Source organism: Cygnus olor, chromosome Z (assembly GCF_009769625.2).
Source record: "Cygnus olor isolate bCygOlo1 chromosome Z, bCygOlo1.pri.v2, whole genome shotgun sequence".
Lineage (NCBI taxonomy): Eukaryota > Metazoa > Chordata > Aves > Anseriformes > Anatidae > Cygnus > Cygnus olor.
In genome coordinates, this window is record NC_049198.1 from 80,119,825 (window position 1) to 80,147,614 (window position 27,790).

At 43.7% G+C, this 27,790-nt stretch overlaps 1 protein-coding gene across 1 annotated transcript; it reads left to right on the forward strand.

Moving 5' to 3' along the window:
• The first annotated feature begins 230 nt into the window (after positions 1-230).
• FAM81B (family with sequence similarity 81 member B) lies at positions 231-27,743 on the forward strand. The gene is made up of 8 exons (XM_040542073.1): positions 231-2,003; positions 10,556-10,799; positions 12,781-12,899; positions 16,889-17,018; positions 18,946-19,052; positions 22,792-22,924; positions 24,837-25,032; positions 27,396-27,743. The coding sequence occupies exons 1-8, from the start codon at positions 1,993-1,995 to the stop codon at positions 27,515-27,517; spliced, it is 1,062 nt and encodes a 353-aa protein (XP_040398007.1). The 5' UTR covers positions 231-1,992; the 3' UTR covers positions 27,518-27,743.
• The last annotated feature ends 47 nt before the right edge of the window (positions 27,744-27,790 follow it).

Below are 27,790 nucleotides of genomic sequence, written 5' to 3' on the forward strand. Positions count from 1 at the left end.
TAAATCCTTCTTTTAAACATGATTTTCCTTTCTTTCTTCCTTCCTTCCTTCCTTCCTTCCTTCCTTCCCTCCTTCCTTCCTTCCCTCCTTCCTTCCTTCCTTCCTTCCTTTCTCTCTTTCTTCCTTTCTTCCTTTCTTCCTTTCTTCCTTTCTTGTCTTCCTTTCTCTCTTTCTCTCTCTCTTTCTCTCTTTCTCTCTTTCTTTCTCTCTTTTTCTCTTTCTTTCTCTCTTTCTCTCTTTCTCTCTTTTCTCTGGCAATTAATTCAGTTTTCTGTCATATTTTCTGTTCACAAGCTTTGGTATTCAATGAACCGAGGTTTGTAATAACAGCAATCCTTCTGTTTGGTTGGTAAAACAAGCAATATCCTCACCTCTAGATGTTCCTTTCCATCAGCAACTGATACAGGGTGTATGGAGTTCTTCCTCTGGGTGTTCTAGAAGGGTATATTTTGTATGGAAGAAAGGAGCATCATAGAGACAGGACAGGACAGATTTGAAGTGATTAATTGGTTGTGGTTGATTTTGGATTTTGTTTCCTTGTATCCAAATTAAAGGCAAAGTGCCATTAATTTCCTCTGGGCAGAAACAGGTGCTATGAAACTGCCCTGGCGGAGTCACAGCACAGTTTTATTTCAGCAAAGAGGATGCTTTTCACACTGCCTTTCCCACAACGTGTGCAGTGAGATAGGACCCTCGCCTCTTCCTGAATTCAGTGCGAGGAAGCCTCCAGACATCCCGGCAAGCTGATTTCGTGGGTTGGAGCAGAGCTGCGGAGGGGTGCCAGCCTTTCAGGAGCTGTGGAGTTGTTTTGGCTGCCCTGCTGGATCCACCCAGCTGGCGCTGCGTGATTCTTTGCAGTGTCACAGAAGGACTTAAATTCATTTGTAGTCTGTGTTCTCAGGCTAAAATACTGCCTATGCACAGAGATATTTCCTTAAGGGCCTTTTAGCCTCTTACATATTCAGCACTTGCTTTTGACATATGTTTGTAAAAAATCTCAGTCATTTTCTATTTGCAGAAGCATCAGCAAAAAGGAGAGGACTGCGTTTTGTGTTTTGCACCTTGACATGATCAGTTCTGTGTTGTACCCTGCACATCCACGCTGCGTAACACAAGCAAAACACCAGATGATTTCACCGATACAGAGGGCTGTCAAATCCGATCACCGATGCTGAGCCCTGTTTGCACCTAATCTTGCCCTGCACCTCCTGGTGCTGACAAGGAGCCGTGTATGCACAGCCTGTCCCTTACACCCCACCAGCATCCCCACGTGCAACACTTCACACAGAAACAGCAGCCTTTTCTGGTTCTTGGACACCCACCTCACTCACGCTGGCTGTGGCCTGCATTTCCCTGGCCCACCTGGAAATGCAGGTGATGGTGGGCATGCTTTTGGCACCACGATGACCGGCAGAACAGAAACGTCGCCGGCAGAGGTGCCTGTGGCATCTTGCAGAGCCCTCTGTGATGTTTCTTTAGGGAAGCTATCTGCAGTTGTGCCAGCGTGCTCCCTGAGTCACTCAAATCATTCACCTGTGGTCGCATGTTTCACTTGGAGAAATGACTCACGTGTTTCCTTCGAAGGACACCCCACTCCAGCGGAGTTTTCCTGGGCAGAGGTAAAACACAGCACTTATCAGAGGCCTCAGACAGAGCCACAAGGACTGCCAGAAATGGGGCCAAGCCCCCCATGGAGGGGCAGGGTGGGAGGACAGCACGGGAGGATTCACCACCAGCGTGCCCCACTGTGGCTCCTCTCCCACCAGGCTGGAGAGCTGCAGCCCCTCAGCCCCACCACGCTTCCTGGCCAAGAACAAGAGACCGTCGCTCGAGCAGGGCGATGTGGGTGGGCATACAGGAAACACCCAGCTGCCAACCCTCAGCTCGCCGCCTCCTCGGAACAGGAACCGGGGTTTCCTGGAGACAAGGGCAAACACAGCACAGCCACCGCCGGCCGGGAGGGAGCTGCTGACCCCTCTGCCCGGCAGCAACATGCTACACAGGCAAGTTTGTGTGCCATACAGGTCTAATTTCAGTGTAGAGCACTCTGCCCACTCCCAGGAGACAGGTGCCCTGAGGACGTGGTGGCGGGCCTGTCTGTGGTTTGCTTTCTGCTCTCCTGAGCTGCCCCGCGAAGTTGCAAACCGGCTGCTGGCTGTCGGGGGAGGTCGTTTGGAGGCATTTGGGTGTTTGGGTGATTGTAGCACCCTGGTTTCCTTGGCAATTGCTGCTGGAACTCTGCCCATGCGGGATTAGGATTTGTATGACCAACTGTGAAGCTTCAAAAGACAAAGGGAGAAAAAAATACCAGTTTCATGCTGCAGGGTGATCCCTCAGTAGTGTTCAGTCAATGGTTTTCCTGAGACTCTTGGTCGCTGCTGCCAGAGGGGAGAACTCGGTGCTGCTGTGTATGTATGCAGGAAGACCCGCTCTGCAGCTCCGTGGGTGTCTGTACATTTAAAACCCTTTTTGGAAGTGAGAACTTGCACACTAAAGTGCTGCTGCCTAAGCAGGTACTACACATGCAGTACTGACTCAGACTTCAGAATTACAGAAGCCTTTTACTACTTCTTTTCATATGAAGCTGTAACAGTGCACGCTATCAACCTTAATTTATGCATTCATAATTCATGACACAGCGCAAATAGTGCCCTACAGATAGACAGAGTACGTTACTGTTATTTGCTTGGATTTCTCATTAGCAACATCGGGAAAATGTTTATTATTCAATCTAACTCTTATTATACAGTTATATAAGTTGTTACAGTATTGACAGCACTGTTAGACATTTTTGGACCAAAATGTTGGTTTTGATAACACCAATGCAAGCATGGTGATTTTGAGAAGGTTGTGTCTGCATCTCTGAGAACCAGATTTCTTCCCGGTATATGTGATTTTTGGCTATGATTATTTATCAGCTTTGCCAGTCTGGACATTCTCCTCTTTGACGTGACTTACTGGATGTCAGCCAGCATGTTTTGCCATGTTTACACTGCCTAATAAAACCTTCCACTGCTGCTCTTCAAAAGCAAATGTTTCAGCTGGATTGGCAGCCCTGGGATGCAGGGGCCTCTCTGTTTATTTTCACAATGGGTACTGCCTGGAAAGCTGCACTTGTTCCTCGCTGGGTGATCATCCCTGCTGGCATCCTCAGCCAGCCAAAAGCAAAGCTTTTTCCTACTGGATTTGAAATTTCCCTGGGAAATCAGCCCCAGTTCCACACAACAGTGGGTTGGGCAGTGCTCATTAAGGCTTAGGAAAAAACGTCAACACAAACAGTGTCCTGCTCTGAGAAATGTCCAGAATGGGTCGTGGGCCTGCTGAAAGCCCACCCAAAACTGCTGAACCTGCCACTTGAGCGCCAGCCTTTGGCCGAAGGATGGTCTTGGTGCTCCAGGAGGTGGGCAGAGGTGCAGAGCAGCTGGCATGCCAGCCCATGGCACGAACATCTCCTGTGCTCTCTGTACATGATTGCCCAAATCCAGACACTAAACATACTCTGAGCCTTTGCTTTGCCTATCCTTTTTGGTTATCCTTATTTGCATCTTCATTTTGCATCTTCATTTTGAGAGGCTTTGAGAGCTTCATTTTTGAGGCTTCATTCTGAGAGGCTTTTCAAAGATTTGGTGGCTTCTCTGAGCACGTCTGTACCTTCTGAGCGTGCCTGCAGCCAGAGTAAGGGAGTCTCTGCCTTCAGAGCACCCAGGAGGATGCTCCACGAGGGAAGAGGGATGTCCTGCAGAGCGCTAAATGCAGACCTTTCTGCAAGCATCTCTCACTCACTGCTAAAACTGTCGCAGCTGGGTGATGGGAAGGGGATTTGTGAGTGCAGTTGTGACACAGAAAATAAGACCTGCAGTCACATTTCTTAGAGGAGGTGATTCAAAGTATTTGCAGACTATGCCGTCCTCAAGATCAGGCAGAGCCATGCAGCTTCTTCCGACTGGCAGAGCCAGCCAGTCAAAGTGCTTGCAAATATTAGTTATATTTCTACCTTTGCCTTTGCAAACAAGACTGAAAAATGGGGAAAGTACTTGCAGTTACAGAGTTTTGTGCTAGCTGAATCCACGTACTGCACCATATTGCAGACCAATTTTTTCCAAAGGACTTAAGGTTTTGAAATGCCCTGTATCCATTTGATATCTTTACTTCTAGAGAGTTATGTATGTATGTGTCACCAGCCTGCTGTGGTGATAAGACCATGAGGGGAACCACTAACAGTCAGATTTTGCATGTGTGGAGAGGCAAGGTTCTGGCTCCAGCTTTTGAGATTTGATCCCATGCCAAAACATAGGTCGGGACCGACTCCTGAAAGTTGTGTCCTACGTTTAGCTCCTGGAAGACTACTTGATGACACATGTCGTATGGAAAGTCCAGCCAGATGAAAGCCCTCGGGGTTTTACAACCCAGGGAGGCTGAAGTAATCAAGCTAAGGAATGAACCCAGAGAGCAGCCGAGGAGGCAGAGCTGAATCCTCCCATCTGGATGCTCACGTCCAGCACATCTGCAGCACCTGTGCTGCCTGCAGAAAGTGGAGCACCACACGGTCTTACAGAGTGCTACCCCCAGCATTCTCTGTGTCCTCCCACTGGCTTTGCTTGGCCATGGGAAGCACCACACCACCACACCGCTGCCTGCACGGCCAGAGCACAGCTTTCAGCCCCATGGCATTGGTCACAACGTGGGTGATTTTCCCAGAAAGTACCCACTAATGCTAGCTTTCCCTGCTGCTACATAGTGTGCACTGAACAGTGCCGGGCAGCACGCTCAACAGGTCTACACGGAGCTCCATGAGGCTTGACAGCCTGACCGCTGTCTCGGATATGGGAAAAAGCAGCTATTGTTTCAGCCTGGTTTACATAAATATTCAGGAGACAGATCTGGGCACAGCAGTGGTCTGAAGGAGCCATTTGCTGAACTCCTTAGATCTTTGTCATGGCTTAAAAACCTCCTGTCCAACAGATGTTATCAAGGAACTGCTAATAAGAGCATCAGGATTATTTCATTCCTGACAGAAGCAATTAGGCAATGCTGACAAATCATTGCTGGTGATGTTCTGCAAAACATTTGTTATTGGCTTTACCGAAGAACATGCCTGGGGTTAATTTCATCAAATACTTCACACTCACCTGCATTTCTGGCTGCCCACCCTTTGCCCGCAGCCTCTTCTCCCTGTTTCCCAGACAGTGCCTCTCGAGAAGCAATGTTGAGGAGCTGGTGACTGACCCCAGAGCCACCAGTCGTATTTTGGGGTGGCCAGAAGCCTTTGGGAGCACTATGGTGAGGGGTGGATGGGCTCCCTGGGGGGTCTCACACCTTTGCTCTGCTGCTGCTGCAACCCGTCTGCTAGTGCTACAGCCTTGTGAGCTGGAAAGCCATCAGTACAGCCGTGTGCGTTACCCAAATTATAGCCACATTGAGCTGCCTTCATAATAATACATTCCACATTATTTCGCTGTACTTTTTATTTTGTGAGGAATTGTAGGCATCTCGGTTGCACGTTGGTTATTTAAGAGGCTGCCTATTCAACAGCTATGCAATTACATGCCTGTTTTATAGTCTCATTTCTCTTCGTGCAGAAGGTTTAACAATGATTTATTTGATCTACAGTAGCAATGAGGTAAGTGCTCTGTAATACATAAAATACAAATCAGATAATAATTCATGGGGTTTATAAATATATAATAATTAAAAATAAACTACTTGACAAATTTGTCCTCAGCTTGTCTGTAGCTACAAGGGATAATAATTTTAGAAGAGGGACCTTAAATTCAGCATTCTGGGACATACATCACTAATTACATCCATACTTATAGAGATACCAGGAGATGAGTCACATCACCGATCATTTTGTTCAGCAGGTTACTCAGAGGACAACACAAATAAATTCAACTCACCATCTCGCAGTGTTCATTGACTCCCAGGTTAGAGTCCCTTGCAGGGTAACCTTGGTTTTCACAACATAATTATGAAATACGAGGCCGCACTGCCTTGCGCAGGGAAGGAGTGTGGGAAGGAGTGCCGCTCAGCGCAGAAGAGCATTTGTGTCAGGCAGCTGATGGCAAGGAAGACAACTGCTATTAACAGCTGAGTGATTCGTGCTGAGTATTATCAGCCTCTGCAGCCTAGTAATGTGCTTCCTCAGGACCTCTGAGGCTCCCCTGGAGCTCCACATTGTGGTTAGGGATGGCAGCAGCCTCTCCACACCCTTGTGGCTACAGATGGGTTTCAGTCCCCGTCCTGAAGCAGTGCTCCTTTCTGAGCTGCCCATCCTGCCCACCTCCAGGCCCTGCTCTGCTCCTGGCTGGAAGTGGCTGGGAGTAGCCTCTGGGTGCAGAACCTTTCCCTAACACTCAACCTGACCCTCCCCTGTCCCAGCTCCATGCCGTGCCCTCGGGTCCTGTCATTGTCCCCAGGGAGCAGGGATCAGTTGTGGTTAGACTGACACATCCTCTCTTTGTTTGGCACCATGTGGCTTCTGCATAAGAAATAACACAAGCCCATATCTCAAAATGTGGGACATAAAGCTGGTAAGAATTGTTCTTAAGATTTTGACACATTTTTTTTTTCTTCCTCCTTGCTTGGCCAATGCATGATGCTGTAAGCTATTAGCTTTAATGACTCTTCCATCAGGTCATCCATCTCAGGGCAGTGGGATCGCACAGCTCACTGGGCTCCCTGCCACTGGACTCTGTCTGGAGCCGCTGCGAGCACAGAAGATGCTGTGGCTAATTCCTGCTGGTAGGAGAAGACAGACACTCAGAGACACAGGGCCAGCATTGAGCTTTTTGGCATATAAATTTTCTCCCATGCAGAAGAATGGGAAATGTTTATATTAACTGAGCTAGCAGGGAACTAGTAAAGATGCAGATCAGTGTACTGCAACAGCAGCTGCATATAATTTGTGATGTTACACAGTAAATTTCTGCAGGCTTTGGAAGGCTCTTTCAAGAGCTGTGTTAAAAAAAGTCTCAGAAAAAAAAAAGAGTTATGTCTGGCCAGATTTATTGTGTGTTTCAGACAGTTCTTAAATCTGGCCTTGGTGTTTTCTAGCAGAGGTTTTGCACAACAGGTACCATCCCTGATTGTCAGAGGGGATGGAAAAACGCACTGCTGGGTTGGTGGGAGGGAAGGGGTCCCTGTGACACCGCACGGAGGGCAGAGTGACCTAAACCAAAAGTACATGCTGCTCTTACCCTCAGCAGGTGAAAATTTTCAGGATGCATGGCCAATGGCAAAGAGCCCATCAGCTATTATTGAAACTCCTGCTTGGATACCGGTTTCCAAAAGCCAAACAGAAGAGATAATTTATGAAATACCCGCCTGCATGCAACAACCCCAGTTGGAAAGGAGCCATTTTTCAGCTGTGCAGAACGCCTTTGCTTCCTCATTCCTGTCCTGAGGCTCCCCTTCCATCGGCGAGCATCATGCTGCATTTTGGCTCGCTGGGGAGGATGCACTCACTGTGGATTTTTTGTTCAGATCCAGACATATTTTCTCTGAAGCCCCTGTCAGACAGAAAGAGCCAATTCTCTCTGAGCCACAGCCTTCGTAGCGCTCTGATGAATGTGAGAGAAATGAGGATGGATTGGCTCCTACCAAGAACGTTGCAGGTTCATGTGACTTGAAGGCGCACGTTGATGAGTTGCGGCCATGAAGTGCCATTGTGGCAGATTGATTTTTTTTTATATTTTTTTTTTCCAGAACTGAGGAGATTACTTTAAGCAATGGCAAATTGATTAACTGCCCATGATGTCACATTTATAATGTTCCTCCTCTGAATTTTCATGGTATTTTCTTGCTTCCTCTTTCACTCTGAAGGTCACTGGCTTAAACTTGGCTTCCCAGAGTTAAATCTGCAGCTGTGCCATCAGACAAATCTGTTAGGTAATGTTCATTGTCTCACTAAAAAAACAATGACTTTATGCTAGCAGCACAATACTCTCCTTTATTTATTTTTTCTTAATACTCTCAGTAGTAACAAGAAGAAACAAAGAAAATCCAGGAAATATAGCATGGAGAAGTATTTGCCTTACTTGAATAATTTCCTTCCTGATGTGCCTAAAAAAAAAGTGCCTCTGCACTGCCTTTGCTTTCTGATAAAAATGAAGTATGAGAAGTTGCTCCACCTCCCAGCCTGTCTTCCTTCCTTTAATAATTTTTGAATTCCTTGGACATTTCAGACAGATTTGAGGTGGCTTAGAGATCAGAATTTCCAGCAAGAGAATCAGTAGACATGTAGAGCTGCAAATAATTGCCACTGCTGGCAATACCTGGGTGCTTACGGCCACTAGCCTTATGCTTTCGCACTTCACCTAAAGTGCAGTACTCACCTTTTTCCTTAGCTCCAGGGGATGTTCTCTGCCTGCAGAAAGTGTCCTGATACCTGTGGGAGCAACCGGTGCAAGTACTTCTAGGGTATGCAGTCCTTGGGATCTGAGAACCTTGGCTTCTCCACTCAGGCGTTAATTAGGATTGATGATAATAATTGATATGTTCGGAGCAGTAGCTCAGAGGGCTCCTTTACAGCACACAGCTCTCCTGAGGGAGATCGTTAATAAATCAAAGTGCCTTGGGCCTCCTAAATCCATGCTAGCTCTACTAAAGCAAAACAAAAGCAGAGCTAAAAATTTTAAGTTACAAGGCCAACAAAGTTCTTAGCAGAAGTTAACTTTTGTAAATTATGGATCTAAATCTCTGGTCAATCTGGCCACACTGACAGAGCATTGAGGGTGTTTTATTGCCCTTGTTATGTGTACGAGCATTCGAATCATGCGATGACATATGATGGTCTAAGTCTCATAACAACAAAGAAGGTATTTATGGATGGTGACATGACATAGCTGCCCCTGTGCACCCAGATGACAGAAGCACTTGAAGCTGGTGCCAGCCTGCTTGGGGTGGGACAGAGCGACCCTTTCCCTTTCGCTTTCGCTTTCGCTTTCGCTTTCGCTTTCCCTTTCCCTTTCCCTTTCCCTTTCCCTTTCCCTTTCCCTTTCCCTTTCCCTTTCCCTTTCCCTTTCCCTTTCCCTTTCCCTTTGATGTTTTGTAACAAACATGATACTTTTCAAAAACAAAGGGAAAAACAGCTTATGTACACTTTTTATTTTCACCCAGTGACTTCTGCTGTCATAGTAGAAGAGAACACACACAGCTTCAACTGGACGTTTTGTTTTTTAGAGCTTTTATCAAGAGGAGATATAAATTAAGTGTTCAGATCTATTTTGTGCTTCATGGTTGCCAACGGTTATGTGTATTTTAAAGTCTTAATTGTGCAGACAAATGTAAAGCAGCTCCTGGTACACAGAGACATAAGCCAGCTGCAGAGCATCATTGCAGCCCATATGACTGTAAAATATTTTGCAGAGTATCCTTGGGCACACTTCAGTCATTAAACTGTCATCTTTGCATTTTGTTTATTGATTGAGTAAGGCATCTGAACTCTTTTCCTCTTCCCTTTTAAAGATTACTTTTACATTGGAATTTTTATTTATGTCAGACTAAAAGCAGTGATCAACAGAAAACCTGTAGGATTATTCCAGTGGCGCGTGTGTGTGTGTGTGGGGGGGGGGGTTATGTGTGGGGGTGTGTGTGTGGGTGTGCGATCTATGAGCTCTGTGAGGTCCCTTCCAACCCAAACCATCCTCTGATTCTGTGATTTCTTTCCCAGCTGGCTAACTGGGTATTTTTTCTTCATCATTAAGCTAAGGGTTTTAGCTAAATTTTATGACATAGGAGTATTTCACACAACATTGAAAGCATAAAAAATATACCATCGGGTTAAATTTAGACATAAAACAAACTTCACTTTCTGTATAACATGCAAACCTGAGGTTCTACAGTAATTAAATTTCTCTGGCTTTTTACACAGGAGTAGCCAGTGGCTCCAGTTTCCCTCAGGCTCCAGACTGTTCCTATCTGCATGAAGCTTCATTCTGTGCCTGCCAGTTCCAGATCCACGCAACATCCTTCCTCTCCCCCTCTCTTCTATATTTATATGCAGTTTCACTGGGTATATTTGAGCCCAGGACTCATTCCCCTGGGTTCTGGTGGGTGGATGGGGAGCAGATAGCTGCAAGAAAACCATTAGGCGTGCAGACTTCTTTCCAGCGGGTAGGTGTCAGCAATGCAAGGGAAAACAAAACCCAGGCACTTGGTGCAAGCTCTGCCTGCCTGCTCCCGGCCGGCGCACGTTTTGGAGACTGCTCTGCTCCAGCTGAGTCTGCCGGGCTGCTTCCAAGGGTAGCCACTGGTTGTGTTCGTTTTTTGCCTTAGTTTAAAATGGAGGAAGAAGAGGTTAAAATGAGGATCTCAATGATGATATGCTATGGAAGCACTGTGAATCCTCAAGCTCATGGGACCTCTCAGTCAACCTTCTTTCCCCTAGCTTGCACAACATATCCCAGCCACTAACTTCTCACCAGGAACTTTCTCTTCTAATCTAGCTTTATGAAGGCTGTGCCACTGTCCTCACTGAAAAAAAATGAATCCAGGTCCTTGGGCTGTATGTTTTTTACATAAAAGCTGCCAAACATTGGGTTTCTGGTGTTCGCAGGAGAGACGTGTCCCCTGCTCCCGGCCCCGGAGACAAGACGCGGCGGCTGGAGGAGCGGCTCTCCAGCCAGGAGAGGACCACAGCCTTCCTCCTCCACCAGGTCTTCCGAGTCAAGGACAACATCGTCTCGTACCTCCAGGAGAGCTCGGGTTATCAGCACAGGGAGACTGCTGCCCGGCAGCTGTTGGAAAACCACGTCCAGACCATTGCAGGCATGGTTCAGAAGCTCAGCCAGGACATAGAGGTAACACATGCTGAGGACAATTCCCCTGCTAATGCTAGGGAAAACGCTAGCTTCTGCTCATCTCTAATGCTGGCTTCATGGGCAGAAAAGTCGTTAACTTGAGCACTGTGTTTTAGGGAAATTCTGATTTTTTTTCACACAGTGGCACTTACAGTTCCTGGTGAAAACAGAAGGTAGGGGAGTAGGGAAAATAAAAAAACATAATTGGAAAGTAAAGCAAAATAATGAGCAGATTAATGAGTTTTGGGGTTGCTTTCTTCTAACAGAAAGGTTCAGATTCCATTTGCTTTCTGTTTTGTCTGAGTGTGGGCGATTGAATTCAAGAGAAATGAGTAAACTACATTTTCATCTAACATATAATATGAAGGCTCAAATTTCATTTTACTTAGTTTTCTAGATGTTCTACTTTACATAAATTATGTATGCAAACAAAATCAGATGTTGAAACTTTTCACAAAGCTCAGTTAAAACTGAGGTGAAGGATCAGGTCACACTTTGAACTGACTCACAATTCTGTACTGGAAATGCATGGGATGATTTATTTATTTATTTGTTTATTTATTCTGACTAAAGATCTTTGATTATTTGTTGTTATTTGACAAATTTATATATGAAATTTACCAACACTTTTTGGCTTTTCTTCTTGGACAAAGGTGTATGGGACAAAAATATAATGAAATAGACTTCTCAAGAGATTTTTTTTATCCTTTGAAATGTTAAATGTCCTCCAAATGCCAGTAAATTCTTTTTCATGTACTTGCAGAACTATTTGAAATGTAGAGCATTTGTCTTATCAAATATGAAATCTTGGCTCACCTGAGATCAGGACTGTTTTATGAGAAAATCACCCAAGATGCTATCAGCTTTCTAAGTCTAATCATTTTCCTTGGTTGTAAATCACTCTTCTTTAGGTCCTAATCTCAGGTGCGTGTTTGCTTTGTATGTGAAGATTTGTTGTGAGGCTGTGAGGATCTGTTGAGTGTAAAGCACAGAAAGCAGCACGGTGAGACCTGTCAGTCAAAGCCACCAGAGGATCAGTACAATTTGGGAGAACTGCTCCTGGCATATAGCAAATTAGAGCGGTTGAGCAATGACCATTTCTCAAGCATTGTAAAAAAACAAGGGGATCCAACAGGAAATGTGACTGGCATACTCCAAGTCTTCCTGAAAGCAGGAAGAATATCCTTCAGAAAATGATATTCTGCTCTGGGGAAGACTCTGGCATGCTGCTGCCATAGGAGTGAAGCTGAAGATGGGGGAAACGCATCCCTCTGCCACAGCTGGAAGAGGCTGCTGCTGCATCAAAGTAATTAGTGGAAAATGGCCACAGCCTTAACGAATTTGGTGTTCATGATCCTCTGACTGGAGGTGATGGTAGGATGTGGGGTGGCAGCTCTGCTGTGAGCAGCAGGCTGCTGTGCTACGCCAAAACGTGAGCTCCAGGCCTCTCCTCTCGACCCGAGAAGTAAAACCAGGGCATTTGGAGCATTGCTCACTCCCTCAGCTTTCTGCCTGAAGAAGGTGATGGTAGCTCACAAAGACCGTCTAAAGTTAGTTCTTGTGGCACACACAGATCCTTCAGGGCGGTCGCTCCTTCTGCCTTCAGACCAGACTTTATCGCTGTGCAGTAAATCTGACACCAGGCCGCAAGACAGGCCTGGATGAGACACTGAGCAGCAGCTGACCTGCGTGCACATTTGGGGCTAGACGGGTGTGTTTTCAGTGTTTTTTACAGCAGGCTCATGTCCTATAGGCACTGTTCTGTGCCAGACAGTGTGTTTGGGGATGTTTCCTCAGGCAAGCCGAATGAGGAGCGTCAGGGAGGAGAGCGCATCTCTCAGGCGAGCATTTGCGCATCTGTGGCATGGGTGGGAGGGCTCCGTTTGACACTCTGTTTCATGTCTGACCCTTATTTAAAAAATAAATAAATAAAAAACTAATGTAGAAAACCCATAGTGCATTAAAGATCTTGAATTTACAGGTTTTGGAGAGGCAAATAAGAACAAGGGATGGTGCCACAGTGCAAACTAATTTTGCTGTTCAAAACCTGGACCATAAATACATCCAGAGTCTTGGAGACCTGCGTGGAAGAGTGGTAAGGTAAGGAATAAACAACAGCCCCCTTTTTCATCTCTGTTAGTCAGCTTCTGCAAAGTAAGTTCAGAGCAGGCGTGAATGTACTTTGCACTCATTTTATATCTCCATTTTAGGGCCAGATCTGTGCTGTGCACTCTCCATGTTAGTAAAATTATCAAGCCAGGGAGGGAAAATAACTATGTTGTCCTGTCTCATTCTTCATCACACACTTAACACTGTGGAGAATTTATCCTTCCCCAGTCTGGCTAGACTTCAGTTGTTGTAGTTGAAGCCTTCCTGTTGTTTCACTAGGATGTGGTGTAGGGTTCTTCACTTCCTCTCTTGGAATGTGGGGCTTTGTGAGCGAACTTGATTTCTTCCTTTGAAGGTGGACTTCCATGGGGCATTTAAATAATATGATTAAAACAATGAGAAAACAAAACTCTGCTGTGTCACGTCAAGGGAATACATGGGTTAGGAGCTCTCTAAACTAATATATTGGAAAAAGTTGCCTTTAAGGAAGAAAGCCCCTTGAACCAGCATGTTTCTAATGTTTGTTTGTTTGTTTCTCCAGAGGCCAGTGATATGCTTTTCATATAAAATCACTACTGCTGATATTTGTAGATAACACCAAATCATCAGTTATCAGAGAATTTCCTGGATTAGGGACCACGGTGGCTGGTTTATAAAAAATGTGTTTTATAAACCCATTGAGGGAGTGCTCCACTCCTGAATGCTCCCTGAAAAGTTTGGGGAATGTGGTAGGTATATAACTGACTGTGAGTTCTCACAATGATGCAGTATCAGAAATGCCAGGAATATGGTCTTGGACCAGAGATCAATAGGGAGATTTTGATAGCTCTGTGCTTGGCACAGAGATTGGTACTAGAATACTGTGCTGGGTCCAGAGTTCTCTTTCTGAAGTAAAAACTTGATGTGGTGTAAAGAAGAACCAGGAATGTTGGTGGGATGAGGAAAATTTCTAGCCAAGAGAAGTACACATCTATGTATAGTTTCTAAAAATGAAATCCAGAGATGTCTTCATTTCCATGTATAGCTACTGGGAGAAAGAGAAAAAATCATAGGGTGCTGAAGGACTCCAAAACTGATGAAGAAAGTCTCAAGAATCCAAAACTAGAAGCTGAAGCCAATACATCCACAGTTGGCAGGAAAAAAAAAATTAAAAAAATATGTTTTTTTTTAACCTTGTGGCTGATTAGCATTGGAAGGAAGTAGGAGGAGATCCTGCAAGATTTTCTTTCTCTTGCTGTTCTCAGATTCGGATGGGCAGGCTTTCCAGATGATATGCTTTCGGCACAGTTGTAATATTCAGTGAGTGATGTATCTCACTACTTTTTCCCAGCATTTCCCTATTGCTCTTGCCAGGTGCACTGAGGCTCACTCCCATTTTCTGTGCTGGATCACTGGCCTGCAGCAGAAAAAGCAAACACATGAAGGGAGAGCAGGAAAAAAAAATGAAAAAAAAATCTGGAGAAAAAAAAAAAAAAAAGGTTGGCCCACTTCCACTTGCACAAAGAAAAAATCCAAGCAGAATAACAAGGAGGTGGATCTCCTCTGGGGACCCACAGCATCGCCCTCCATGAACTGCCTTCCTCGGCCCTTCCTGTCTGCATGCGGCCCTCACCACAGGACAGGAGCTGCTGCTATGTGGGCACCGGTTTTGGACTGCTGCTTGGTGTGGGGCAGGATCCCAAAAGGCACAGATGGAACCACGTGTTAAGATTAGCATGAAGTCAACAGCATCATCATCTTTTTAGTATGGAAGCTAAGTCTTAAGGTTTCATTTATGTTTATATGGTACATGTGGGTTCTTCATGTTTCTTCGATCTTCAGTCAGGATAAGCAATTGCTGTGTATAGCAAGTAGAGCCCAGAGTGGCTGGAGACATAAGGTGCATATTTCACATTTTTTGAATTAATAGAAATCTTCCCAATGCAAACTTGCAATGACTGTTTTCCTATTGATTTGCAGCCTAACCTTAATCCAAGAGTATCTGGGATGAAATAAAGCTTGGTGGACCGATGCTCTTTCTCATGGCAGATGATTCTTCCCCGTTTTCTGCCACATGTAAAGGATTAATGTGGATTAGCTCTTATAATTCAATTAGTGTCACTCTTTTCTCCCTCTCTGTCTTTCCCTGAAAGGCAGACAAAGACCTCTTGCCAAATACTAGGGCAGTTGTCCATTGACTGTGAGACATTCCGACTACATTTCTACGCCATGTAAACATTGATGTGTCAGATAGCTGTGACTGAAAAAAACAGCCTTCAACATCATCAGCTAACATCTCACACCAGCTATATCTTTTATTTGTGTTTAAACTCGTAAAATATATTGAAACAATAATTCCTTTGGGAATGGGATCATGTATTAGAGCAACAAAAATAAGGTAATCAACTGAAAAAAGAAAGCACCACTTCTTATAAATATTGACTGCTTAAAAACACTGGCTCCTCTCTTCAGTCTCACCAACAAATGACTGAATAAACATTGCATTTTACACAGACATTTACATTATACTTTCTGTTTCTTGTGGACTTTTCTATTGCTCAAAGGAAAAGTCCAGCTTACTGCTAGATTGGTGCGTTCCCATGAAGTTAGTTGACCCTTCAGAATACGCAATACTTTGCCAAGTAAAATACTCCAACATATACTGCTCCTTCCATGACTGTGAAGAGTAAAGCTCCTTGAATCTATAGCAGGCAGCTGTATTCCTGCCTGTAATTAAATTCTTTGGTACAACCATTAGAGGCTTTTAAGACTTTATTCTTTTTAGTTTATATGCAAATCTCATAGGAGCACTTTTCTACACCTTTCCCAATCTGTCCTGCTCCTCCTCACACACTTCCCAGCTTCCATTTCTGTGCCTGGAAAACAGGGACCTCACTGCAAGCTGCATCTCCGACATGAACCATGGATTAGAGCAGGATTTAAGCAAGTCCCAGGGAACCCCATTCACTGCAGGACTCAATCCACCAAACCACAGCAAGGCACAGAGCTATGCCACGCACAGCACGGACACAGTGCATGGGGAGATGAGGTCTGGTGGCCACACCTCCAACAGGGTCCCCGGTGCTCCGACCCCGGCACATTAATCCCACACTGCATCTCCAGGGCAGCCTCGTTCCGTCTGTGCGTGTACAAAGCCTCTGTTGTCTGCAGAAGCTTCTTCGATTTGCTTGATGTGAAGGCACTGTAGAAGTATCACAATATCTCAGCATCATCAGGAAATGACAGAAAGCTGGTCTTATTTGAATTGCCACAATTTCTCTTGACATCCTTTACCTGTCAACAGCACTGGCTTTATTCTGTGAATTATCCTCTTTGGAGGATAATTTTTCTGGCATTTTAAAACTTAGTTGTTTTTGTTATTCAATTTCTATTCCTTTTTTTTTTTTTTAATGTTAAGAGGTGCAGTGCTTCGTGTAGTGCACACACTGAATCGATTAGGATATTTGTTGACATAATCTTGTTTCTAATGCTGCTCACACTGGAGCTTGCTCCTGGGGGGCAGATGTGCAGGGGGGGCCTCTGTCACTCCTCTTCTCCCAGAGGAGTGGTGCAGAAGCACAAGACTGCATCTTCTTGCTCAATTTGAATATTTTTACAATGTTATGTGAATATTTACAAATAAGCTAACAAAAATAATCTTCCTCCTGTGGAAAAAAAAAAGTATACATGTAAATATATATGTATACATTGTACATATGCAATGTGTACAGGTGCAATGAAGACAGAAGCTGAAAAGGGAAGATCATTGAATTTTAGTCACTTGGTTATTAACCAATGCTGTCACTCTCAAATCCTTTATTTGTCCACTTCACATGTGACAAGATATTTTGGTGAATGCACCTGGAGGAGTTTAAATACAAAGTGACAAATGCTTCCTATAAAACAGAAACGTTTTTGCCTGTAGTGGCTCCAAAACTGATCTTCCCCAACACTGCCTGTTCTCACGTGTCTCCATGCAGATCTCTTGTCTCTGATTACAGATGTGAGGCAAGTATTGCAAAGCTATCAGGAGACATCAACATTATCAGGCGTGAGGTCCAGAAGATCGATAAGGAGATTTACAGCCTTCACTCTACCCTCAAGTATTCTGTGAGTGGCTTTGAGAAGATGGTGAGTGCAGAAGCCCACAGCGAAATACCTGAGGAGTGGTGACTATTGGTATATAGAGAGCTTCCTCTCCTCCTCTGCTGACCAACATTAACAATGGATACAGTGTTTATATGACAGGATTATTATTTTTTTAAAATACAAATTAAGTAGCCTTTTTAATAGATGTAGACTAATAACAGATAATACAAATATTATAGGACTTGGGATACTCAGATTATTAACGACCCTTTACAGTTTCTCAACATAATTTACAAGACCCTTGAAAAAAAGCACAACTCTGTTTTAAGTGCACCTGGAAAGTTCAGTTGGTTTTCCTTCAGTTTTAAGGTGGTGACAGGAAGGCATCTAACAGCATCTCCAATTCCATGTGAATGTTGGCAGTATCACAGAAGCTTTTGAAAATACAACGCTGAATTTTATTTTTTTATTGTTTTTTTTTTATTATTTTTTATTTTTTTCTCCATAGAAAGCATAAGCCAACAACAAATAACAGTTGTTACTGCATACAATTCCTCTGAACTGGTCTCTTCTTGTGACAGGTTCTCTGCACCCAGTAGCAGTTTTAGATCCTCTGACAGAATCAGGAGCATTAGCAATAAAATCTCGCAAGAGTCCAACTTCACTGGAAAGTTTGGCTTTCTGAGCATGCAGCATGACACACTCTTCTGCTCCTGCCCCAAACTAAATGTTGTCTGTGCCCACTGGACTGAGCCTGGGAGCAGGTATGGGACATTCAGAGTCTCATGCACTTGGTATCCAGTGTAAAGTCATTATCATATTTTGACTTCATCTTCTGCTGCACAAGACAAGTTCCAGTCATTTTGTACCTTGCCTATCCATGCATCCTATTCTACAAGGAAAAATGCCCGTGACAGTTTAAATGAAGGTATTTTACCTGGAATTCTAATATAAGACACTATTTGGACATCTGTCTCCCTGAATACATGTAAAAATGTTCTTCTTTACTGGGAATGGGGAATGAAGCATGTGCATGTCAGAGTCATGTGCAATGGTACACAAAGCAGCATAGACACGAGGCATGATGCTTTCTCAGGTGAAGTGGGAAAAGTTATTCTCATGTGACTGCAGGACAGAAGCAAAGGAAAGAACTGAAAAAGAGCCATATTCTGTTGCAAAGAAATAAGGTACCAAGACAGCGTAATGAGTCTTTGGTGGCAATCTTTTGACATGGATGTGCCACAGCTACCAAAGAGTGGAGGGCATCTTCTCACCAGGGTGTTTTCTGGCCTCATTTAGTGTAAAATCACTGAGGAACACCGCTGGGATTTAGTATCCCCTCTAAATTATTAATAAATTGGGGAAAGGCAGGCTGAGTCATAAGCCCGTCAGGTCAGACCGCCCTTTGGGATCAAGCATCTGCACGCGGCAGCAAGTGCCTTGGCCCAGGCTATGCTGCTGAAGCTCATGGAGGGTGAGGCCATGCAAGAAATGGGTTTCTGGTGGATCCCAGCCTCTTGCATCACTCTGCCCTACACCTTCCAAAAACATCTGTGCATCCAGCGTCCCTTTACATAGCGGGCACGGCCTCTGTGTCACCCACAGATGCTGACTCTCCTCCCTTCTCTGCTCCGGGTGAGAAGGAGCCCAATTAATGTTGGATACAAATGTGCAGAAACAATAAATAAGCGAATATCCCTGAATTTAATTGCAAAGCCCGTCTCCACAAAGACTTTGACTTCGGTTGGTCTTGCAGCCTTGGTGACTTTGAGCTCAAGTCTGTCTTTGCTGAGTGTAATTATTTGTGAGAGAGTTCAGAGCTCTTCATGTTAGCTGTTTTTTTTGTTTGTTTGTTTGTTTGTTTGTTTGTTTGGTTGTTTTTTTTCCACTCTTGCAATCATAATACATATTTAAATATAAGTGCTTATAGTCTGGCTCATAAAGGTATTCTCTGTTGAACTCTCATTAGGTAATGCAGCTGTTAGGCAAGATGGAGACTTCCAACTCTGATCAAAGCTCAAATTTAAAGACAGTCCAGGGAGATCAACACCACAAATTGCAACTTCTGGATTTCAAGTAGGTGATGGAGGGTTTTTCATTATGATAATTCACCCTGGATTCTTTAGTATGATGAACAGGTTGCTATGAAACAGCAAAACAAACCATTAATTACCATCCATTCAAAACACTAAGAGAAGGTTAATGAACATCGATGCTATAAAATAATGAAAATACATAATGAAAGTACATTGTCTTGCAAGCTAATTGTTACAATGAGGCACTAAATGCCACCTTGTAAGAAGAAAGGTATGAAACCAATTACCTTTCCACGCTTAAAAGAAAGGCACCAAATACAAAGACGCTATTTACCATTATAATTGCGGCTAATTTGTGACTTACCTAATGTGCAGAAGACATTTTCTTAATGCATTTGCTCAGTCTGCCCATTTCTGAGAGAGCAGCCGGGGCGGGGGTGCTGCTGACGGAGGGAGGTGGCAGGGACAAGCCAGGGATGGAGCCAAGGGCTGAAGCAGCTGCACAGCTTCATGTGCCCTTGGATTTGTAATTTACTGTTTCTTTCTTATGAGGGATATTTCTCCTATTCTAGCTGCAAAAGTACTTTTAGAGTGTCATTTTAAACTTGATGAGTTTTAGAGAGGAGGGAGCTCCATTGAGGGATGCAATGAATGAAAGTATGCAGCATCCATATTCAGAACAATGCAGAACAGCCCAGCATTCAAAAGCAGAACCAGCACAAGTAGGTGAAAATCTAATTATAATAATACTGCAATAACAGTATTTCAGAGGGAATAGACCCACTCCTTAAAATGTTGATGTATTTGAATGATGATTTATCTGAACTGCATTCAGAGTTAAAAATATGCTAGAGCTTTAAACACAAAAATGTTCCTGTCAAGAGGACAGGAAAAGAAATAGGGATCAATGGGGAAATAACAGCTAAAATGGGGAATGAATTAAAGTGGGGAAATAAAAAAAGAAGAATTACAGAGGGATGGAGAACAGAGAATGAGAATCAAGACAAAGTGAGAGGAATGGGAAATAAAAACAAAATAAGATGGAAAGAAAAAGGGAACAATGCCAGAAAAGGAGGAAACTGGAAAACTGAATTGAAGTAAATGCTGAGTTTCTCAAAAGTTAATTAGAGATTACTGAAACTGTCAACAGAAATAGGAAGCTTGAAAGGGATGGCTTTCAAGGCCCTGAGATGTACTGGCAGTCTGTCTTTTAACGTGAAATCCAAAAGGCTTATTTATCAAAATGCTGAGATTCTATTCCAGTTAATATCGTATTTAATTAAAATAGCATGCTCTTTGGGAAATATGTCTGTCTTCTCCCATATTGCACCCTTAAAACTCTACCAGATTTATGCTTACTTTTTAAAGAGCTGAAATTAAATTTAACCTCTTTTGCTGGAACACACTGGAGCTTCCACTTACAAGCTGGCATGTTTAGATCAGCTTTGAAGCCCGGAGTTGCCTCTTCAACTGACACGCAGCTGTCCCCAACCAGTTTTTGCAGTCTGGCAGTTGTATTGTGGAAGTGCAAACTGATACTGCTATTGAAAACCTAATGAATTTTTAAAGTGTTTCAGGACTCCCTAGGTAATGTGGACCTTCGCCATCAGGGGACTGGATGCTTATCTCTCCAGGCCAGTTATCTTATGAATAGCTGTACAAAGCCAGCTCACTCGTCAATAGATTTAGTCTCATGCATGAAAATTTATTGTAGCACTGCTGGAGTATGCTCTTACTAAATACCCACAAACATCCCCTTATTAATATTTCAGGGATTTGCTGGACCAGAGACTATGGCAAATCTGCGGTCTCTCTCGCTCCCCTGAGATGTAATTGTGTGAGCTCCACGTGGGAGGGATGGCAATTTAAGAAGCGTTCCAGTGGAGCAAAACGGGGTGCTGCTTAACCATCACGTTTTTGCCACGCTTTCCAACTTGCCTAAACACTGCTCTCAAATAATTCATTTTTAAGTTTAAATCCTTTTAATTCCTTCTTTCCCAAGTTCAGAGCATGCAGAGCAAAGTCACATGCCAACTGCATATATTACTCCCCACACAGAATTTCATTTTGAACCTTTGAACAAGGCTGACCATCAATAGTCAAACATGCTTAATTCCACTTTAACCATTAAAGTGATATTGATCACATTTTTTTAATAATGCTAACAAAAACAGCATCATCGTACCTCATTTTATGCCTCAAGGATGAAAATCTATGATTAACTACACGAAAGGTCTATCTGACGAGGTACCAGCCCTGTTATTGCCTGATCCACTGGTTGAGCAGAACTACAACTCTTGCAATTATCAGCTTGTTTACTGACCTCAAGTTTGCTGTCAATAACCTCAGGGCAGGTAGTAGTGGCTTCGACAGAGCCCTAACTCCATCCCTACCAGCCCTCTCCAAAGCAGGGTTCAGATGGCAACTTGTACTATTCCAGCCGGGTGGCTCACTCTGTTAGGTCTGAGGAAGGCTCATTGTACCTCTCCTACCCACCATAAACTACATAGATTGAACAGTGGTCTATATCACCAGCATCATATCACAATATCATTTTATTTTCTCAAAAACAAAGGCTAGTACTCCAGGAAGTAAAGTGATATATATAAATATAATATAAATGACAAAATCAATATTTCAAATTTCTATTGTTAAAAAAAAGCACAAACCTTAGAATTATTAAAATGAGTAATAAACTGGCCTAACAGCTGTTTGTGTACATGATCTTGGTAAGACACTATCCATAGCAAACAAACTGCAGACACGTATCACTTAGGGAAATTCTGTTATCATTAATTTGTTTCGCACATTTACACTGGCTGCTGATGGTAATTATCACTTCATTAGACTGATGTAAAATTGTTATCAATCCCTTGGTATAAAAAAAGTATTTCACTCTAACACCCTTTTGAAAAGTGCTATTAAGTATTACAAATACTTTAAGCATGAAGTCTGGTTATAAAATCCTGCTCTTTACTGTTGGTTTCTACAGTGTTGCCAAGCAGTTGATCTGTAATTCAGCCCAAGTAAATTTCAAGTGGTCACAGTTTGCATGAAAGTATGTGTTAGAAATTAATACAACCACATTATTTTTTTCTGTGAACTCAGGTCACCTGCATAAGCATGAAAATTTAGATCTGTGACTAAACTTGGACCTAAATTCATGTTTTGTCATGGCTCATGTTATAAATTACAAGCAGCAGCATGAGAAAAGCAAAGTCTAAAACATACAGTTCTCTAGCCTGAGAGTTTGTATATTTGGTCCAAGTGACATTTGTTGGTCTCTCTGGCCTGCCATGTCTCCAGGTGCCGCCTGCGCTGGGGGGGGCCTTCACATTTCTGTCCAGCTGCTGGTTCAAAGGCGACCGCACTGTATTTGTAAACTTTTACTCACAAACTTCTTTGATCCTTATGAACTTGATTTTCAAACCACAAGGGGTTTGGCTGCTCACCCTGATGCTCAGCTACACAGCTGGTGTCCAGTGGGATAGTGTAGTTTCTTCACCCAGTTCAAATAAAGATCATTCAAGTTGGAAACATTTTTCAGACCTTGGGTATTTTCCTAAATTAGACCGCACTGGAGAAATCACATTTTGGCATGTATGTACAACCTCCAAGTTAAGGATTAATAAAATAATTGAGCTTAGGCCTTCTTGGGAAACTACCGAGGAGGTTTGGAGTAACTTAATTTACTCAAATGACTCAAGACTCCCCCATATTACTGACTAAACCTTGCTAAAGGTTTCATTGCTAAAAAAAAAAAATAATCATAATTTCAGGTTGACAAGCATTCTAAGTGACTTCAAAGATCAGATGCAGCATCAGCAGAAGTGGACAGAAGCGCAGCTGACACGCTCTGAAGACCAAGCCCAGCACAGGCACCAGCTGCTGAATGCGATGAAGGACAGGCTGGTAAGGCTTTCCTCCACAGCATCCCCTGGGCATGGTGCTGGCTCGTGGGGCTCCCAAGATGGAGAGCACGAAGCACCCCTCCCAAAACCTTGATCCCAACAAAACCGAATCACACACAGAAGAAATGAGATCAAGTGGAAAAAATGGAATTGCCCTGGTGCCTCGGGACATGGCCAGCAAAATGATGAACTATGGAAATCATGTAGTTGAGGAATAATTTATTTCAAAGGGATATCAGGAAACCATGAGGTTCAACTCCTCTCTCAAACAGGGCCAGTACCAAAGGCAGGGCTTGGGGCTTGTCCAAGTGGCTTTTTAGCCTGATAAAACTCCCAGCAACCTGGGAAATGCACTTTTCCTTGGTTATGGTGACTTTTCACATTCATGTAATACCAATGTACCCCATAGCGGTGGCTTCCTGCCTCAGAATGAGCATCAGTGCCACCACTGAACATCAGGCTTTCCATTCATTGACAAGCTGAGAATAGTAAGGGATCTTCTATGCAAATTCTGCCTGGTTTTAAATAGAGACACCCCATCGCCATACTGCAGTTGGTATATTAGAATGCAGTGAGTTTGGATTCCACAGCAGCAGTTAGTGCTTGGCACAGGACCAATGCCTTTTAATTAATTCCTCCACAGCTTTAAAACCTTTCCCTCCTTTGATATATGCAGTTTGCTCAGCTTCAGAGTTCAAAACTGATTAAAATATGACCACCATGTCTCAGTGCCAGGATTAAGATTGCTGATCAAAGACCACATCGAGAAGCAAAAGAGAACTAAAACACCCTTGAACTTTAATCTCCATTTATTCTGCTTGATGATCTCTAGTACTCCATACAACCAACACTTGGTGCAGGCACATACTAGAAATGTTTCTGACCTTTCAGGCACTGTCTCACAGCTACTGGTAGAATCCACTTCCTCCACCAATACAGTTTTTGTGATTGCTTTTGATAAAACACACCCATTATACATGGTTACTCTTTCCTCTGGGAGACCATAGTGCCAAGCAACGTGGTGTTAAGAGGACTTAAAGCTCTCAAAACCACCTCCTGACAGACTGAATAATAAGGAGAGCATTTACTGTTGTGTGAATGCAGTGCTGTGGAGCAGCCAGTGGTCTTCTGGGCATCTCCTCCCTGAAAAAAACACAGCTCAGCCCCTGGGTGCTCAGAGTATGTTTTCAGCACCACCCTAAGCCCTGTTCAGGTTCAAACAAGCCTGCCAGGTTTGCAGATATCTTCCCTGAGAGGCAGAGCCTGGCATTGCCCTGGGCCTACAGGAGTCTCTGAGCCACAAGGGCCACAGAAGACCCGAGGGTTTTGACCGTTTTGACCAGTGATGGTCAAATCAGGAGTTGGCCAGAGGACTCAGTGCAACTTGATGGGCAGGAAAGGGGTGGACAACTGCACAGCTCAAGTATCAGCTTGTCTCTGGGGAGGTGCAGTGGCCTTCAAGAGCCATGCTGGGCTCCAAAGGGAGAGGACTGCTGGTCACCTCCTGACCCAGCTGCTTGGGGCTCGCTCTCCTTACTCCAGGTGTCTGAGCAGGGTATGTGCCTCCAGCCTGGGAAACTGGCGTCAGAGCTTAGTGCCTGAAAGCAACCTGAAATGGCTCGTCTGAACCCCCAGTCTGGTGCTGCGAAGTGCATCCCTGGATTTAAAATAAATGAATAAATAAAATAATAAAATCACCTCTGTCCTGGCCCAGCCTGTTCCCTAGTTCCAGTTTGTTGGGGAGGAGAGGACTGACATTCCCACCGGGGTATCAGAACTCACCTGCACTCCTGCAGTGCTGTTACTCTTGGGATGAAGCAGCAAAACTGACTGAATTCAAGGATGCCAGGTGTCAGGGTAATGGTGGGCATACTTAAAGCGTCTTACCGTGAACTTGTTCTATGCATTTAAAGGAAGCGGCAGAAAAGAAAATAGAGGAAAAGCTTCTGCTTCTGTCACTAAAGCTAGAACATACAGAGAAACCGGAGAAATACAAACAACAGTTGAACCAGATGAGAAGTGATGAAAACAACCTGCACACAAGAATCACCAGATTTGAAAGACAGATCTGGAAGGAGCTTGAGGAAATCCAAAATGAATACAGATCAGGTGAGAATGGTCTTTAATGTAGTTCATTTTTTAAATAAATTTGTACAGTAACTTACTGCTACAGAAAATACTTTCCAGTAAAGGGAGAAAGACCTTAACAGGACTTTCTCTCTCCTGAGCCCCAGTTAACGAGGTGTCATTTCTACGTGTCTGGGTCAGCCTACCTGCAGCGCCAGCAGCCAGCACTACATTCACACACGGCTGCTTTCTTTTCCTAGGGGTCTGATGGCAAGAACACTTAAAAGACAATTTCACAACCTGCTTTCCAAATATTTTAGAGTACTTATTTCTTCCACTCATGGGGTCACTAACCTTAGTTGGGAGGTGCAAGTCTCGCCTTCTCCCACAGGTCCTGCTCCCGTGAATGTGTTTGGTGGCCTCTATCATTTCCATCCTTTATGCCCCACTCTCAGCTAACAATAGCTGGAGGAAGAGGCCCCTGGATATGTAACAAATACCCTCCATGGGCCACACTTTACACAAATGAACGGGGAAGCATTTGGATAACACTGCTAAATGCATGGTGGCTGCTTCTTATAGGTACAGTCACCTCAAACGTAATTCTGAGAACATGAGCACTGTACCAATCTGAGCTGATTCTGGCTGTTCAACCTTCAGCAGCAATCAGAAGTCCTTTACCTGGCACAAAGCACAAGGCTTTCAAAAGGACGATTCTGCCTGCCATAAATTACCCTGCGTCACTCAGTCCATTGCAATACCATCTACTTGCAGCTGATAATGGAAACAAAATGGAAATGTCAGGTTATCCGAAAAATCACTCAGCCCATCTCTCCAAGGGAACAGATGGCTGAAAGTCATTACACAAGTGCTTCACATCTTACATGTTCTCACTTGAAACTCAAGCATCTGGTTCTCATCTCCAGAGCTGTCTGTGATCTAGGACCCCAGCTCCTTCGTTCAGTTCCAACTCCTTCATTTTCCGCAGCCCACCTACAAGCCTGGCTCCAAAGCTGTAACAAACCAAGCCTTGAGGTCTTTGTGGAGCTTGGCACAGGAAGGATTGACTGCCCAAGTTCACCCCAGTAAGCACAAGACAGCATCCCAAAGAATGCTGTGGATAAGAAATTTGAGAATATAATATTCTGGTGTGTTAGCAAGAGTTCTTAACTTCAGACTCTTACCTGTAGAAATCGGCCACAGAAGAGATCTGTTTACACAGAACTTTGGCCTTATTTGCCCTAAACTCAAGTCCGAGGATTCCTCCTTCCCACGGCAGTCTAGCAGGGGTTGATCCCCCAAAAGGGGAAGAAAAGGCCCCTGAAGAGGTGCAGAGCAGCATGAAGGGCACAGAAGCAGTTTATAAATGGCCTCAACAGCTTCTTGGGCTTTAGCACAGATCAGCATCTTGGAAATCAGACATGTTCAGAATTTATAAAATTCTAAACCCTATGCAGTGATTTCATTGAACGCTATCTAGTGTGTAGCAGTGTCAAAATTAATCCATGATAAACAAGTGTTCCAAAAAAAAAAAAAAGTAATGAACTGTCATGTTACTATAAGCACTTTAAAAAAAAAGAGGACAAGAATTAATTTTAATCCACTGTTAGTCAGTTTTCTTGCTAAGAAGTAAACACCTATATGACATGCTGGACAAATGCAAAGCATTACTGTGTTGTAACTTGAAAGTTACTGCAAAATGGAAACAGCTATCTAACAACAGCTTAATTTTCCATTCTTTACCAACAATGTTTAATTGTACTATGGCTCAATATAAGTGCTCTGTACTTCTGTTTTTAGAAAAAAAAAAACTGTGTCTGCACACTCCCATTTCTTTTCTATAGCTATATACAAAGCACACATTGCAAGTGAAGCTAAGCTCCCACTCTCCCAGCTGTGTATGAAAAAACAGCGCCCATCTCAGATGAAACATAATTTTTATCCATAGTGGCTACAACTCTTGGAGATCCATGGCACAAACGTTGCTACCTGCAGGTGGGCAGACTGCAGATCAGCCGTGCCTATATCTGTTTTCCTGAAATTGGTCATCTTACCATTTTATTGCCTTCGACATATCAGCTGGTTATCTGATTGCAGATGCTGAGTTTCTCTCAGTAAGATGCCAGGCCAGCAGAAATTGCACAGCTGGCTACAAGCTGTGAGACTGTAAGATGGACAAGATGGGTAAGATGTGCTGGGCAAGCACCTAAACCCAGTCTGCAGACTCCAAGGGTGCTGCAGAAATGTGGTCACTCATACATACCTTTACTTAAAGGCACTGCTACCAAGCACATTGACGGAAGTGTCTGATTCAAAATAAGGACTGCAAACTCAAATACATAAATAAAATAAAAATCAGTGCTCGGCAGAAGCTATTTAATTAATTGTTCCTATTCTTCTACCAGGATTTCAATCTATTCATGAGTCTCTGGAGCTGCTCAAACAAATACAGAACACAAAGCTGAAGCTTGAAAAAAAGAAGATTCAGAAAGACACTCGAAGATACAAAGCAAGTGACCTCCCATAAGAATGAACTCCAAAAGCAAATCCTTATCAACACTTGCAGGTGCTCTCTCCAGTGAGAAGCATAGCTGGATTAAAAGAAGCAGTCTTTAGACACACCCACCTTTGTTTTCCCCTGTCCCTGCAGGGTGTTCTTGTGACTTATCACATTGCGCAGACACAAAAATAACAGCTCTGTAAAACTAACAGTCATTTCATATCAATTTCACAATAAAAAGTACATGATTTTTTAAGGATTGACTTTAGAATTCTGCTATTCATGCTGTTTAAAGGACTT